The sequence below is a fragment of the Balearica regulorum genome, chromosome 15 (genome assembly GCF_011004875.1).
Source record: "Balearica regulorum gibbericeps isolate bBalReg1 chromosome 15, bBalReg1.pri, whole genome shotgun sequence".
NCBI classification, from domain to species: Eukaryota; Metazoa; Chordata; class Aves; order Gruiformes; family Gruidae; genus Balearica; species Balearica regulorum.
Genome location: NC_046198.1, coordinates 8,452,932 through 8,465,485, shown reverse-complemented (window position 1 = coordinate 8,465,485; position 12,554 = coordinate 8,452,932). Strand labels below are relative to the sequence as shown.

The 12,554-nt window shown below is 56.3% G+C and overlaps 1 protein-coding gene across 1 annotated transcript; it reads left to right on the top strand.

Moving 5' to 3' along the window:
• The first annotated feature begins 2,533 nt into the window (after positions 1–2,533).
• Positions 2,534–12,305, top strand: AQP8 (aquaporin 8). The gene is made up of 6 exons (XM_010300556.2): positions 2,534–2,872; positions 4,342–4,795; positions 7,069–7,195; positions 8,068–8,282; positions 9,591–9,725; positions 10,099–12,305. Exons 2-6 carry the CDS (start codon positions 4,539–4,541, stop codon positions 10,139–10,141), a joined length of 777 nt encoding a protein of 258 aa, XP_010298858.1. The 5' UTR covers positions 2,534–2,872; positions 4,342–4,538; the 3' UTR covers positions 10,142–12,305.
• Positions 12,306–12,554: the final 249 nt, after the last annotated feature.

The following is a 12,554-nucleotide window of genomic DNA, read 5'->3' as shown; positions in this document are numbered from 1 at the left end:
TTACGCAATACAGGATCTATAAACGGGCAGAGGTCAGCTAACCTGTGTTACTGCTACGAGCTGCAAATAATTCTGCAAGTTCTCATTCAGTAACAGTTGTGTAATCATTAAGACTGTCAGTCTCCAAGATAAATACTGTAAAGATAAGGCAGTGTCAAATGAGTTGCCTTTGCCTCCTTTATTGCTCTTTAAAAGAGCTGACCATGGATGCTGGCCATGCTGGGGTCTTTCCTTGCAGCAACACCGTTGTGCAGCATCAAAATACTTTGTTGATAACTTTTTTTATAGACATGCAGTGGGAAGTCTATCCCATAAAATGTACTGGCACTGATACAACAGAGACTCCACATATGCTCAAGTCCTGTGCTTAAGCATTGTTAAATGTTAATGGCACTTGAGCATGTCCTTAAGTATCTGCTTAAGTGCTTTTTTGAGTTTGGGTGGTTTGAGTTTGGGTGCTATGGTCCGTATAGAAAAGCAAACAAAAGGTGGCAGATCTGCGCAATGAAGCAAGGAGGAACAGAGTGAAACCTCTGGAGAAGGTGCTGGGCAAAACGGAGGTGTTCTGGCTCTTCTGTCCAGGTGGATGGAGATGGGAAGTGTTCTCTGCAGTTCCTAAAAAGGATCTTTCGAAGCTGTTGCTTGTTTTGTTCCACCATTTCCTGTACTAATTGACACAGTTGCTGTTGTCACTTGTTTAACAAATTGGTGCAAGCACAAACAAGGACAAAAATAAGTGTCTGCTAATATGAACAGATTTATCTGTTCTCATCCCCACGCCTTTTCCCAGGAGCATAGTTTCCATCAAGCTTACTGAGCAAACCTTAGTGCCAAGTATTTAATCTTATCTATGAGGGGCAAAGGGTGCTAAGAGCAGAGTTGTTTTCTTTGCATGTTTGTGGCGTCTCTAAACAAAAGGCAGGTGCTGGAGCAGCCTCTTCTCAGAATGACATAGGAGTAATGTTGGATTGAGATGTAGCTTAAATTGGGTCTGTAGTAATCACTTACTACGTGTTCTAGAAAACGTATTATGCTCAAGAGCTGCAAGTGCAGGGAAGTCACAGTTCAGGGTAAACGTAAGAGACATCCACCACCACCCCTGCCAATTCGTGGCGATAAATACAGATCATTCATATTGCTGCTGTAAAGCATCGCCTGCATGGGAGAGTCCAGGCAGCCCCGGGTGTGCTGAGATGATGCTGTGCCCTTGGAGCCCCAGTGGACCCCTCAGTCTGGAGTTCCTTGCTTTGCCCATGGTCGTCTTGCTGGTGGTGTGACTTTCTGACCACGCTTAACAACCCTACGTCCCTTTGTCCCTTTGTCTCGCACACTCTTGTGGCACCTGTCAGTGTAGCGTGGCTGGTTTGTATTCTGCCCGCCTGCTCTTCCACGCTGCCAGGTTCGGTTCTGCCCCTTTGCTGCGTGCGCTGTTGCATGGAGCCAGACGTGATTTGGGCATGAGCCAAGTGATTGCTTCCCCTCACTTGTTGGTCAGGTAGGATTTATGCACTCAAGAGTGCTTTAGGAGCCACAGCTGACAGGTGCTGAAAAAATCATCATTATTTTATTGGTTTGGGTTGTTCCCTGGTTTTAAGGTTAGCTTGAATTACATGTGGGCAATGTTATTTTCCCTCATAACCATCCTTACGCCAAGGCAGTGGTTAGAGAACAGCAGCGTTCCTGGACTCCAGGAAGAAAGGCGAGAAACTGCCAAGGGAACTGTTTGGTTAGTGCCACATCAGCCATGGCCTTGCAAATTTTTCTCCCTTTTCCTAATCTTCCAGTACAAATCAGTCAGTGTTTTCACAGTGCTGAAATTTCCTGAGCTGGTTTCCTCCAGCAATTTTTTTTTTTCTGCTAGTCCTGCGTGGCAGACATGGGATACGCTGGCTGGTGCTTCGTGCGGAGCGGCTCAGCTGGATCCCCTATGGATGGGGGAAACATGTTCCCTTCAGATCACACTTCTCTTTTGTTGTTTCAGTCCTGTGCTCAGTAATAATTAATTCCTTTGTTGCCTGAACGTGGAGCATTTCCTCTAGAAGGCTCAGGCAAACATCCCTGCTCCCCAAACAATGATGGTAAATGTTTAAAAGCCAAGGACGCGGGGTTAATCTTCACTTTTGGGTTGCGACCTTCCAGTGCTCTGAAGCTGTGGCTCCTCTGGGAGACATCTGCAGCAGGCTGTATGGCCGTGGTCCAGGCGCGATGGCATTGCCATCGGCAGCGTTCCTGTATCGTGTACGTGGCAGCAGCGTCTGGAAGGGGCCGTTTTGCTGCCTCTGCCCTGGCCGAAGGGGGCAGAGCTGTGGGCTGGCTCCCAGGGCTTGCCCACGCTGCCAGTGATCTGGGGCAGCTCAGCTGCCTCCTGGTGCACTGATGTGATGCCAGCATTGCTCGTACAGCTGCTGGTAAGAAGCACCAGGTGATATGCATTACGTTGATCTCATAATAAATACCCCCCAAAAATAAATGATATCTGGATTCCTTTTGCCTGAGTCAGAATCCATCCCGATGAAACCCTCGTCTGGGTGTGCTGGGAGGTGTGCTGGCGGATGGATTGGATGTACCTGTTGGAAACTGGCTCCAGGTGACTGTGCTCTGCCAGCTGACAAGATTGACTCAGGTATTTTCCACAGGCCCATGCAGGGGGTTCGAAGAGGAGCCCCAAGGACCAGCCAACCCCACCACTCGCTCTCCATGTTCCAGTGATTTCGATAACCTGCTGACAAGACCTTTTGTCTGTAGGAAATAAGCTCTCGGGAGGGGAAATGAGTTGACAGGCTCATTTAGAGATGCCAGAACTGGGATTCCCTCATAGCTCCGGCCTGACATTCATCTGGCGTGTGGCCAGCAACAGCCCTCTCTGGGACAGGCAAGTGGAAATTTCCTTCCCATCCCCAGCGTCTTGTGAAAACATCATAAAACATCCGTGGCATTCTTTACCCTTGCTTAAGACGGGGAAAAAATAAATATCTATAAACCCCAATCCTTAATTACCCACCACAAACACGAAATGCTGCAGGTGATTGCTCAAGGAGGTGCAATGCTGCAGTAGGTGGTTGCACCCCTGCTGCTCTGTGCAAGCTGCGCTGCAGGGACCTGAGCATTTGCATCGTCAGACCCGTTTCTGGTGTGCCCGATGGTGCGTGAGCGGGGCAGCGATGCCCAGTGTCCCCTGCCGGGCTGCAGCTCCGCAGCCTCTGCTGTGCCTTCAATCTGGTTTTCTGGTCGGTGATCCCTTACGGGGTGCAGTGGGGGTCTGAGGAGGTTTTGGGTGAAGTATTGGATCAACGACAGCTTTCAAAACTGCCAGAGGATCCTTGCGCACCCTTGCTGGCAATCTTTTATTTGAAAGCGGTGCAAGGGGGATGCAGACCAGCAGAGCTGGCTGGTCCTGCTTCGGGAGCTCTGGGCAGGGTGTGGGCTGAGGGTTAGAGGCTTTGGCTGCAGTTCAGGCAGGCTCCTCTGGCAACTCAAGGCAAATCAGTTACTGCACCTGCTCTCTGGGGTCTGTAGGAAGAGGTTTGGCCATAGGTCTCTACATGTTTGTCCTGTCTTTAAGATTTTAAAGCCCCTTAAGTGTTACTGTAGTAACACAAAGTAAATCCCATGTTTGCCAGGCATGAGGGTACCAACATCCAGCAGTTTTAGGAGGAGGCATCTGCCCTCCCCGCCTGACCCCAAACACTGCTCCAAGTCCTGGGCTGGCTCTGAGGGGCTTCGGTTTGCCTCCCCCCCCGTGTCAGCGCAGTACCTTGTTCCTGGGGTGCAGCCTCCCGCCTTGCTCCATGTGCATCCCCTTCCGCATGCGTTTCAGGGCTCTGAGTTGCACTGTGCCAGGAAGGGCACTGCTCTGTTGTGTTACACCTGGGCTTAGACTTAATTTTCTTAGAGAGCTAAGCCTTGGCAAGGAGTGTTTTTTTCCCTCCCTAGAGCTACATTGGTCACTTCCCAGGGCGCAGCTGGATCGGTGCATGCCCCCATGCATGCGATGTTGTGGTCCTTCAGGCACATGCTACTTTTTGGCAGCACAAGCAGGTAGAAGCTGCCCAGTAAAGCAGGCCAGCTGGGCTTCACGCAGGTGGCAGCATTCCGGGTATCTACACGAAAGGAATCATGTCCTGAGTCTTGGCAGAAAACCCTAAAACAACAACAACAACAAAAAACACCACGGGGAAAAAAAAACAAAGCCTTGAACCAAGGAACAGCAGTGATAAAGAGCTTTTATATTCCTGGGGGCTGGCCTATCAGCTTTTATTGCCCCTTTTTTTTTTTTTTTTTTTTAGCAATGCAAATCCAATCCATTTTTTAGAGCCTCCCATCCACTATGTCTTCATATAGGTCAAGGGGAGCCTGCCAGCCTTTCAGCAGGACAAGCGGGGTGCTCCTCGAGGGTCCTCGTCCCTGTACCAGGACCCCTCAGAGACCTGAGCCAGCATCTCCAGTTTCTCAAGCCTTCTGTTCTGCAGCATCCCCTCAATCGTGCCCACGGGACTGGCTGTCACTGGGGCTCTGCCTGCTTTGTTCCAGCCCCACTCATGGCTGCTGCCGAGCACGGTCACCCCCCAGCGAAGGAGGCAAGGGTGGACGTCGACATCAAGCCCAAGTCCTTGCAGCCTCACTGGTATGAGCTCTACGTCCAGCCCTGCGTGGCCGAGCTGCTGGGCAGCGCGCTCTTCATCTTCATCGGCTGCCTCTCCGTGGTCGAGGATGCGGAGGGTGCGGGGAGGCTGCAGCCCGCGCTGGCACACGGACTGGCCCTGGGGCTCACCATCGCCATCCTGGGAGACATCAGGTAAGGGGGGGCTGGCACATGGGGCTGCACGTGCTCCCCCCCACCTCCTCCGCACCCCCTCGCCAGTGGTGGCAGGGTCCCTGCTGCAGCACCCGCACGGTTTCCATGTGTGGACAGGAGGAGATGCTCGTGTCTCCCCACGCGCTGCCTTTAGGATCTTTCCTGCCCAAATATCGGTGACCGCAGCAACGTTGCGCTGTCGTCGAGCCTCTTGGTTAACAGCGTGGCTGTTTAGGTGGTGGCCATCCATAACGCCTTGGGTTCGGGGGAGTTCGATTGGCTTTTGATTGCAATGTTTTATTTTTAGCCTCTTTTAATAAAAACGGTCAAAGCTGAAACAGAAGCGTTCCTTTGAGAAGCTGCGACATTTCCTTTTAAAAGGATGTCAGAATGAAATATTTTGACCTGAGTATGCTACTCCCCTATGTATTTTCAGGTGAAAAATTTAGATTCCATTTACAAATGTCTTCAATTCCTCAAAAGCAACATTTAGACAAACGTGCTTGTTGAAAATGGTGTCGTCTGATGCTAAGATATAGATTTATCCTGAAGGGAGAAGCTGAAACGGTCCCTGCAGAGTTTAATTCCCTTCTCTCCGGTTGGCTCCGTGCAGCCCAGGGACGGGATGGCGCCGGGCTGGGACACAAACCTCCCCCGGCCAGGAGGGTGGCTCGGTCGGGCGCACGTGTGAGTCCTGGAGTCCAGAGCAAAGTGACTGATAAATCACCAGTGCTTGATTAGGAGGGATAACGCCAGGGGTGAGGCTCGTGTAATCAGGGCTCAGTGACCCGGGGGGTGTGTGCCAGCCGAGCCAGGCACCCGCTGCACCCCAAACCCTTGGCACAGCGAAGCCAGGAAGGCTTTGTGATGAGGGGCTGCAGAGGTGTCTCGGGGGTCCCAGGGGTACCCTGTTAGCTCTGAAGCAAGGAGGAGCCAGCTCAGGGCAGGGAGATGTTTTAGTCTAAAGTCAGGTTTACAGAGATTTGTGCCTGGAGAGGAGCCTGGCTCAGGATGAGTGCTCGCTGGCTGGGCTGTCGTCCACGCTGTGGGCTGCCGAATGCTCCGACCAGGGTTTATTTGGAGATAGGTCCTCCTTTAGCTCCTGGGCTCCCACCTTCCCAGGGCATTTGCAGCCAGAGCCCCGTCCAGCTGAGACGTTTGCTAGCCTAAACAACAAAACTTCTTGCTCTTGTATGATGGGTCCTTAATTACAGCTGAAGAATAAGATGTAATTATAGTTCCTAGACACTCTGACTCATTGCCTTCACCAGCAATTATTATTAGGGCTGATTGGTTATGAAACTTGTTCATTAATGCGTGTCCCATGGTAATCTGTTTTAATTAGAAGGTATCTGAGTTTGTCTTACATCTGGTCTTCATGATGAATGATTTAGGTCGTGTAACGAGGCGAGCGCTGGCTGCTGCCAGCCTTTCCCAGGGAGGTGGTGGGCAGCAGCCAGGGATGCGGGGAGACCTCAGTGCCTTTGCATTTGCATTGAGCAGAGGGAGATAAACCCTGAAAATCCCGGCAGAGTCCCGCAGCGCCGGTGTGGCCAGGAGGTGGCTTCAGCCCTGCCCCACAGCACTTGTCCCGTTCCTTCCCAGGGACGTGTGTGTCCTGCCAGGCTGGGTACTGGCTCTGCAAGCGCCTCTCCTACGCCAGAGCAGCAGGGATGGCTGCCACAAGGATGTAAAGGGGAATGACTTTCCTCACGGAGTCTTTGCCCCCAGAGGAGCCGCTCCAGAGAGCGCTGGTGGCCGGGCTGTGCTGCTGCCACAGGCAAAGCTCTTGCTGGGGTGGGGGCCGGGGGAGCGGTGTAACCCCCCCGTACCAGGGCCTTGGGCAGGGCTTGGTGCACTCCACAGCCTGCAGCACCCTGGAACGCCGGGAGAGACCCCTTCTCCCTGCACCTCCCCTGGCAGCGCTGTGGCAGCTCCTGGAAGCACCTGGGGGTCTCCGGAGACCCAGCCCCAAACGCCATCCCTCAAACTGTACCACAGCAGCTCCTGCCCCTGCCAGCACTGTAGGAGGGGTTGGGTATCCAGCGTGAAGATGCTGCCGCTTCAAAGCAGTAACTGCAGAGAAAGGAAATGGCTGGATTCCGCTCTTCTGCGGTGCACAGCACCTTCTCACGGGAAGGACTGAAAAAGCATTTGTAGTTCCAGCCCATGGCGAGCACAGGACTCAAGCCCCCAGGACCAAACCCCCTGTGCTGGGGGTGAACCCTACCCTGGGGGTGAACCCCTCACTGGTGCTTCTCTCTCCTTTGCAGCGGAGGCCACTTCAACCCTGCCGTGTCCTTGGGCGTGTGGCTGGTCGGTGGACTGAACATGACGATGCTCATTCCTTACTGGGTCTCCCAGCTCTGCGGAGGGATGATAGGAGCCGGCCTGGCAAAGGTACAGACAGCCGGGGAGTCTCTTTAACCAGGGCTGGGGTGCGGGGACTCCCCATGCTCTGCCAGAGCTGGCCTGGCCAGCCCCAACCTGCTGCGCAGCCCCGGGGTCTCTGGCAGCAGCGCGCGCCATGGGGAGGGCAAGGGGGATTCGGCGCGTTGGTTCTGCATGTAGTTAAAAGCGCTGATCTCTCGCAAGGTGATATGGCTCAGAGGTTTGCTGCGTGGGCACGGGGCTTGTCTGGCGCTCGGGGCCAGGGCGCCCAGTTCCTCCCAGGTCTTTCACGGTCTGACTGCAGGGCTCAGACAACTCGCCCCCTGCTACAGGCTCGGGTCTGGCAGTGCCGTGCAGATGTTGGGGTACCACCTCTGCATGGTGCTCTGGGGCCCAGCTAATTATTTCTCGATGGCAGCTGCTCTCCAGAGGTTTGCTGTGGCACACTAATTAAGCACAGAACGATGTGGGGTACCTCCGCAGCTCCAGCCATTTTCACACACAGCGTTTGCCTGCGCTTCTACTTGCGGCACTGCGCTGTAAGGTCAATTTACATTTGGTGCTGCCTGTTCCCAGCGTCCGGGCAGCCCGTACGCAGCAGCACGGTGCCGTTTGGCCGCTGCAAACCCCTCGGCGGCTGGGTGAGGCTCATCCCTGCTCTCGGTGGCTGGCTCATTATCTCAGGAGACACTAAGAGCCTTCGCTAATGAGTTTATATTTGCCAGGCGCTTAGGGCTGGCTTTCAGGAGGAAAGTGATGAGATTAGCTCCTCTTTAACCTGATGCTACGCCCGCCCACGCTGTCCTGACAGTGAGCACATATGCCCGTTAAAGCCTACAATATGGAGTGTGGATGGCATAAACAGGGCTCCCCCCGCGCAGGCCGTGGCGGCGAGCGAGCGGTACGTGAATGCCAGCGGAGGAGCCTTCAGCAGCATCACGGCTGACGAGCAGATCCCCTCCGTCCTCGTGGGCGAGATCGTCATGACCACCTTCCTGGTCCTTGTGGTCTGCATGGGCGCCATCAATGGGAAGACCAAGACCCCGCTGGCACCTTTCTGCATCGGCTTCACGGTCACGGTCGACATCCTGGCGGGGTGAGCTCGCGAGTCCTCTCCCTGTGTGTGTTCCCACGGGCCAGCTGATGCCATCTGCTCCAGCAGCTGCTGTCAGCGGACAGGGTGCCTTGAGCAAGGGGTCAGGATGCGACCATGGGCTGCGGGGATGGTGCTGGCTGAGCAGAGCCGAGCTCTAAGCACCAGCTCCCTGCATCAGGGCTCCCCTGCTCCCTCCCCGGCCGGCACCGCTGCTGCTGCATCCTGCATGCACCAAGGAGGGGAGAGTGCTCGTGCCAGGGGTGGGATGGGACGGGACGGGACGTGCCCCCTCGCCACACAGCACAGGACCTGCTGGCCAGGGAAACTGCTGAGGCTGGTGAATGAGCCCACCGGCCCCTCTGACGTTTTTGGGGAGAGCTGCTGGGCGCAGTCCAGCCGGGTGCAGGAGAGGCCGGCGGCTCGAGCCCAGCGCGTGGCAGTTGAGCCAAAGCAGCCTTTACAAGTACCTGTTATAGGCTGATAAACCCGAAGGGCTGCGCGGGTGGTGTTTGTTGTAGGAAGCCCTGAGCAAACAGGAGAGGGTTTATCTGGAGCTGTTCCTCGCTGCGTGTCCTCGCGGTTGCTGGAAACGCTGCCAAGCTCAGCCTCGGCGCAGGCAGGCGTTTCAGGCGAGCAGCCTGGGTCTTGTGCCACTGCAATCAGATAACGAGCGCACACAATTATGAATGTTAATGGATTGTTTAGTTAAGGCAGTGCCCCCTCTAGCGGGATTCAGAGCTCTTATTTAAACACTGCACAAACCTTGTGTGCAAATATTTATCTGTTGCAGTTTTCTTTAACCTGTAAATGCTATTGTCTGTCTCTCCTGCCCCGCTCCGCTACCTACACGTGGCGCAGAGCTTTCCCTGTTTAAAAGCTCATCTCCCAGTAAGCCCCAAAATAGATTTGGCATTTGTGCTTCATCCCCACGCGTTGGGTTTTCCCCAGTAGCTTGCAAACACTCGTGAGCAAAGGCAGGTGCCCGCCGGTGAGCAGCCGCCGTGGGCTGTCGGGGCCAGGCTGGTCCCTGCACTGCAGCACAGCAGCCGCTCGGGTCTGGGCATCGTTACGCTGCGGAAGCCAACTGTCCCCAGGCACTGAGCAGCTGTGCCTGGAGGGGGCCTGGGGTGGTCTGAACCTGCTGAACACCCAGACCAGGGCCAGACCTCCAGCAGGGAGCCCCAGGAGGGGTACGCTGCTGCCCCCCTGCCCAGCCCTCCCCTCCATGGTCCTGTCCAGGCAGCAAGGGGGACGGGTGCTGGTCTTGTGTCCCGCAGGGCTGACGCAGCTGGTTTGTTCCTCTTTCAGAGGTGGTGTGTCCGGAGCCTGCATGAATCCTGCCAGAGCCTTCGGGCCAGCTCTGGTAGCAAACTACTGGGACTATCACTGGGTTTACTGGGTAGGGCCCATGATCGCTGCCCTCCTTGTCGGCGTGCTGGTGAGGTACGTGACGCCCGCAGAGGTAGGGAGAGCAGACCCTTGCAGGCTGACCCCCCCCTTTCCCACCCTGCCACATCCCCAGGGGCTTTGCCCTGCACGCTGCCCAGCTGCTTCCCTGCTCCCTGGGTCAAGGCTGCAAGCAGCCGCTTTTCCAGAGAGGTGTCCAAGGGCTGGAGGCCCTTCTCCTTCCCATGAGGACAGGGTGACAGCAAAGATCCAACCTGTCTCCAAATCCGCATGTTTGCTCCATCTGTGTCTTCTCGTGGGGCAAATCCAGGCTCAGGCTGGCGCTGGGCTGTTGCTGGGTTTCTGATGCACGCTTGCAATGGCAAAGACACTAATCCCGAGTTTCTCTCTCTCTTCTACCTCCCCAAAGGCTCCTGATCGGTGACCGGACAACCCGTCTGCTCCTGAAGTGATGCCAGGCACGGGGCCACGTGCGTGCTGTCATCGCTGACCTGCCGCGGGCAGCTGGTGCAGCTCAGCACAGCCAACGTGAAGCCCACTGCCCCTGCTCCTCACCATCCCTCCGCCTCTCTGCATCCCCTAGGCAGCTCGTGCTTGGGAAAAGGTTCATGTGATGCTGCAGGGATGATGGAAGGCAGCCCAGCTGAACCAGGCAGCCCTGTGTCGGTGGCAGGGCCGGGCAGCACTGCTTCCACCCCGGTTCCCAGGTCTCTGCCAGCCCCTGCTGTGGCTGCAGGACCCAGCTCACCAGGAGCATCCTCTGACCTCTGCCAGCTCCCACGAGGTTCCAGCCTCCTCCGGCATCAGCCGTGCACACTGTCTGTCCCTCCAGGGCTGTGCCTGGGTATCGGTGGTACCTGGGAGCCCTGTGCCCTCTGGGGTGGGCACCACTGCCCCGTGCTCAGAAGGTTCAGTGTATGTGGCTGTGGCCAGCAGCCTGTCCAGCTCCCCAGGGCACGTGGTGAGAGCTGCTGGTTCCCGAAGGCCTTGCGAGGAGCCTGCTGTAATCCTGCTAAGGTGGCAAGAAGCTGAGTCAAGCAGCCATGCCTGGGGACTGTGTGGCATCGCTCCCCAGCACTTACAGTAATCACTTTCTAACTTCTTCATGACACTATTAATTCTGAGGACTGATGCAGCTAGCTCCCTCCACCCTGGCACACACCTGCAGGAGCTCCTCAGCCCCGAACGCAGCGGTGGGTGCTGCAAGGCTCTGTGTTCTGCCCTACACTGGCTCCTGCATTTGTCTCCCATTCAAGCATCTCCCAGGGAGCCAATGATCCAGCATGGCAGGATGCTCCTCCATGGGAGCCCGCTCCCCGGCTTGTGCCATGGCTCAGCTCCTGTCCCTCATGCAGGTCCGGGATAATGCTGAGCAGGTCTTGCCTGTGGCCTGCCACATAGAAGAGGGTGACAGGAGAAGGGAGCTTTGGTGGCAGTCCGATTTCTGGCCCCTCTCAGCATCAGGAGGGCCAGGGGGTGAAGCACCAGCCGAGAGTTCAGGGTGGGTCTGTTCCTCCCCTGCCAGAGGATGAGTGCTGGGGGGCGAGCGGACGGGGCTGCTTTGGCAGAGAGAGCTGCTGCCACAAGCAGGAGGAGTTGGCAGAAGGAGAGTGATGGAGCTGTGTGGGCACAGGGAGAGGAACCAGCGCAGCAGCTTTACGTCAGCCGGGTATCCGTCCCCTACGGCAGCTCTGCCCTGACTCATGGTGCGGAACCTCCAGTCTCCCCTGTCGGGGGGATTCATAGGGACCCCGTCCCCGCTGCTTGGAGGGCTTGTTGGGTGGTGAACTGGCACACGAGTGTCATTGTGAGTATTCCAGCCCCAGCCAGGAACCCCTCACCTTACCTGGGTTGAGTGACTCCTAATTTTGCAGATTTTTAACTTGGGAAATGTTGCTTTCCCAGCCCCTACACGTGTGGCTCTGAGGTGCCCCTGGGCTGGCCCTGGGGAAGGGGCTGTGCTGGGAGAGCTGTGCCCTCCTGCAGCGGGGCTGCCCACCCTGCCCAGCCCAGCACTGGGGCACCAGCCCACAAATGGGGCTGGAGGGCAGGGGGAGATGGGAGTGGGAAAGGGCCAGGAAACCCCTGGGCAAAGCAAGTGCTTCCTACCCTTCCTCCTGGGCTGCTCCACACAGAGGCAGAAAAGCTGTTGCTGTGGCAGGGAGGATGTTCCTGGCCTTCTGATGTCCCTGTGGGGCTGGCAGAGTCCTGCACAATGTCACCTCTGTCTTTTCAGCTTGCTTTCTTTTTTTTCCAGCCCAGGAGGTGACCCACACATGCACGCACACACACAAAGCTGTATTCTTTTTTAGAAAGGACAAGGCTGTGGAGATGGTGAAGTGAGGAAATGCCAGAATTGCCTGCAACCCTTCCCCTGGGCAGCTCTCCCGGGGCTGGGCAGGGGGATGTGGTACCCCGTGGTGGGCAGCGCAGACCCCAGGTGAGCTGGGGCACAGGCAGCTGTTCATTCAGGAAGGAAAATGATGCAACTCACAGAAGGAGACAAATAGCATGAAGATGTCACTAGGACGGTTGTCATGGCAACGCCACAAAAAACGCCAAACCAAATGAGCAAAGTCGCTGCTTCCTCCCCAGAGGGACCTTGAGGGCCATGAGAGTGGGTTCTGGTGGGGTCTGGGGGCTGTGGGGAACCACCGTGGGGGCCCCAACCTGCCCTGGCCCCTGCTCGGGGTGCGGACCTCTGCCAGAGCGGGGCTGCAGGCAGCTGCCACACTCGGGCGAGACAGGCGCCCACCTTCCCCTTTTGAGAGGAAGCACGGCCCTGCGACGCCGCAGGAAGCACGCTTATGGCTGCAGCTGCCTCTGCACAGGGCCAGCTCCCTGCTGCACCGCGGCTCCAGGACC

Bases quoted from the DNA above. Each gene is read 5' to 3' on its own strand.
- AQP8 (XM_010300556.2), top strand. From the start codon at position 4,539: ATGGCTGCTGCCGAGCACGGTCACCCCCCAGCGAAGGAGGCAAGGGTG. The intron at 4,796-7,068 runs GTAAGGGGGGGC...TCTCCTTTGCAG, and splicing joins GCCATCCTGGGAGACATCAG to CGGAGGCCACTTCAACCCTG. The intron at 9,726-10,098 runs GTACGTGACGCC...ACCTCCCCAAAG, and splicing joins CTTGTCGGCGTGCTGGTGAG to GCTCCTGATCGGTGACCGGA.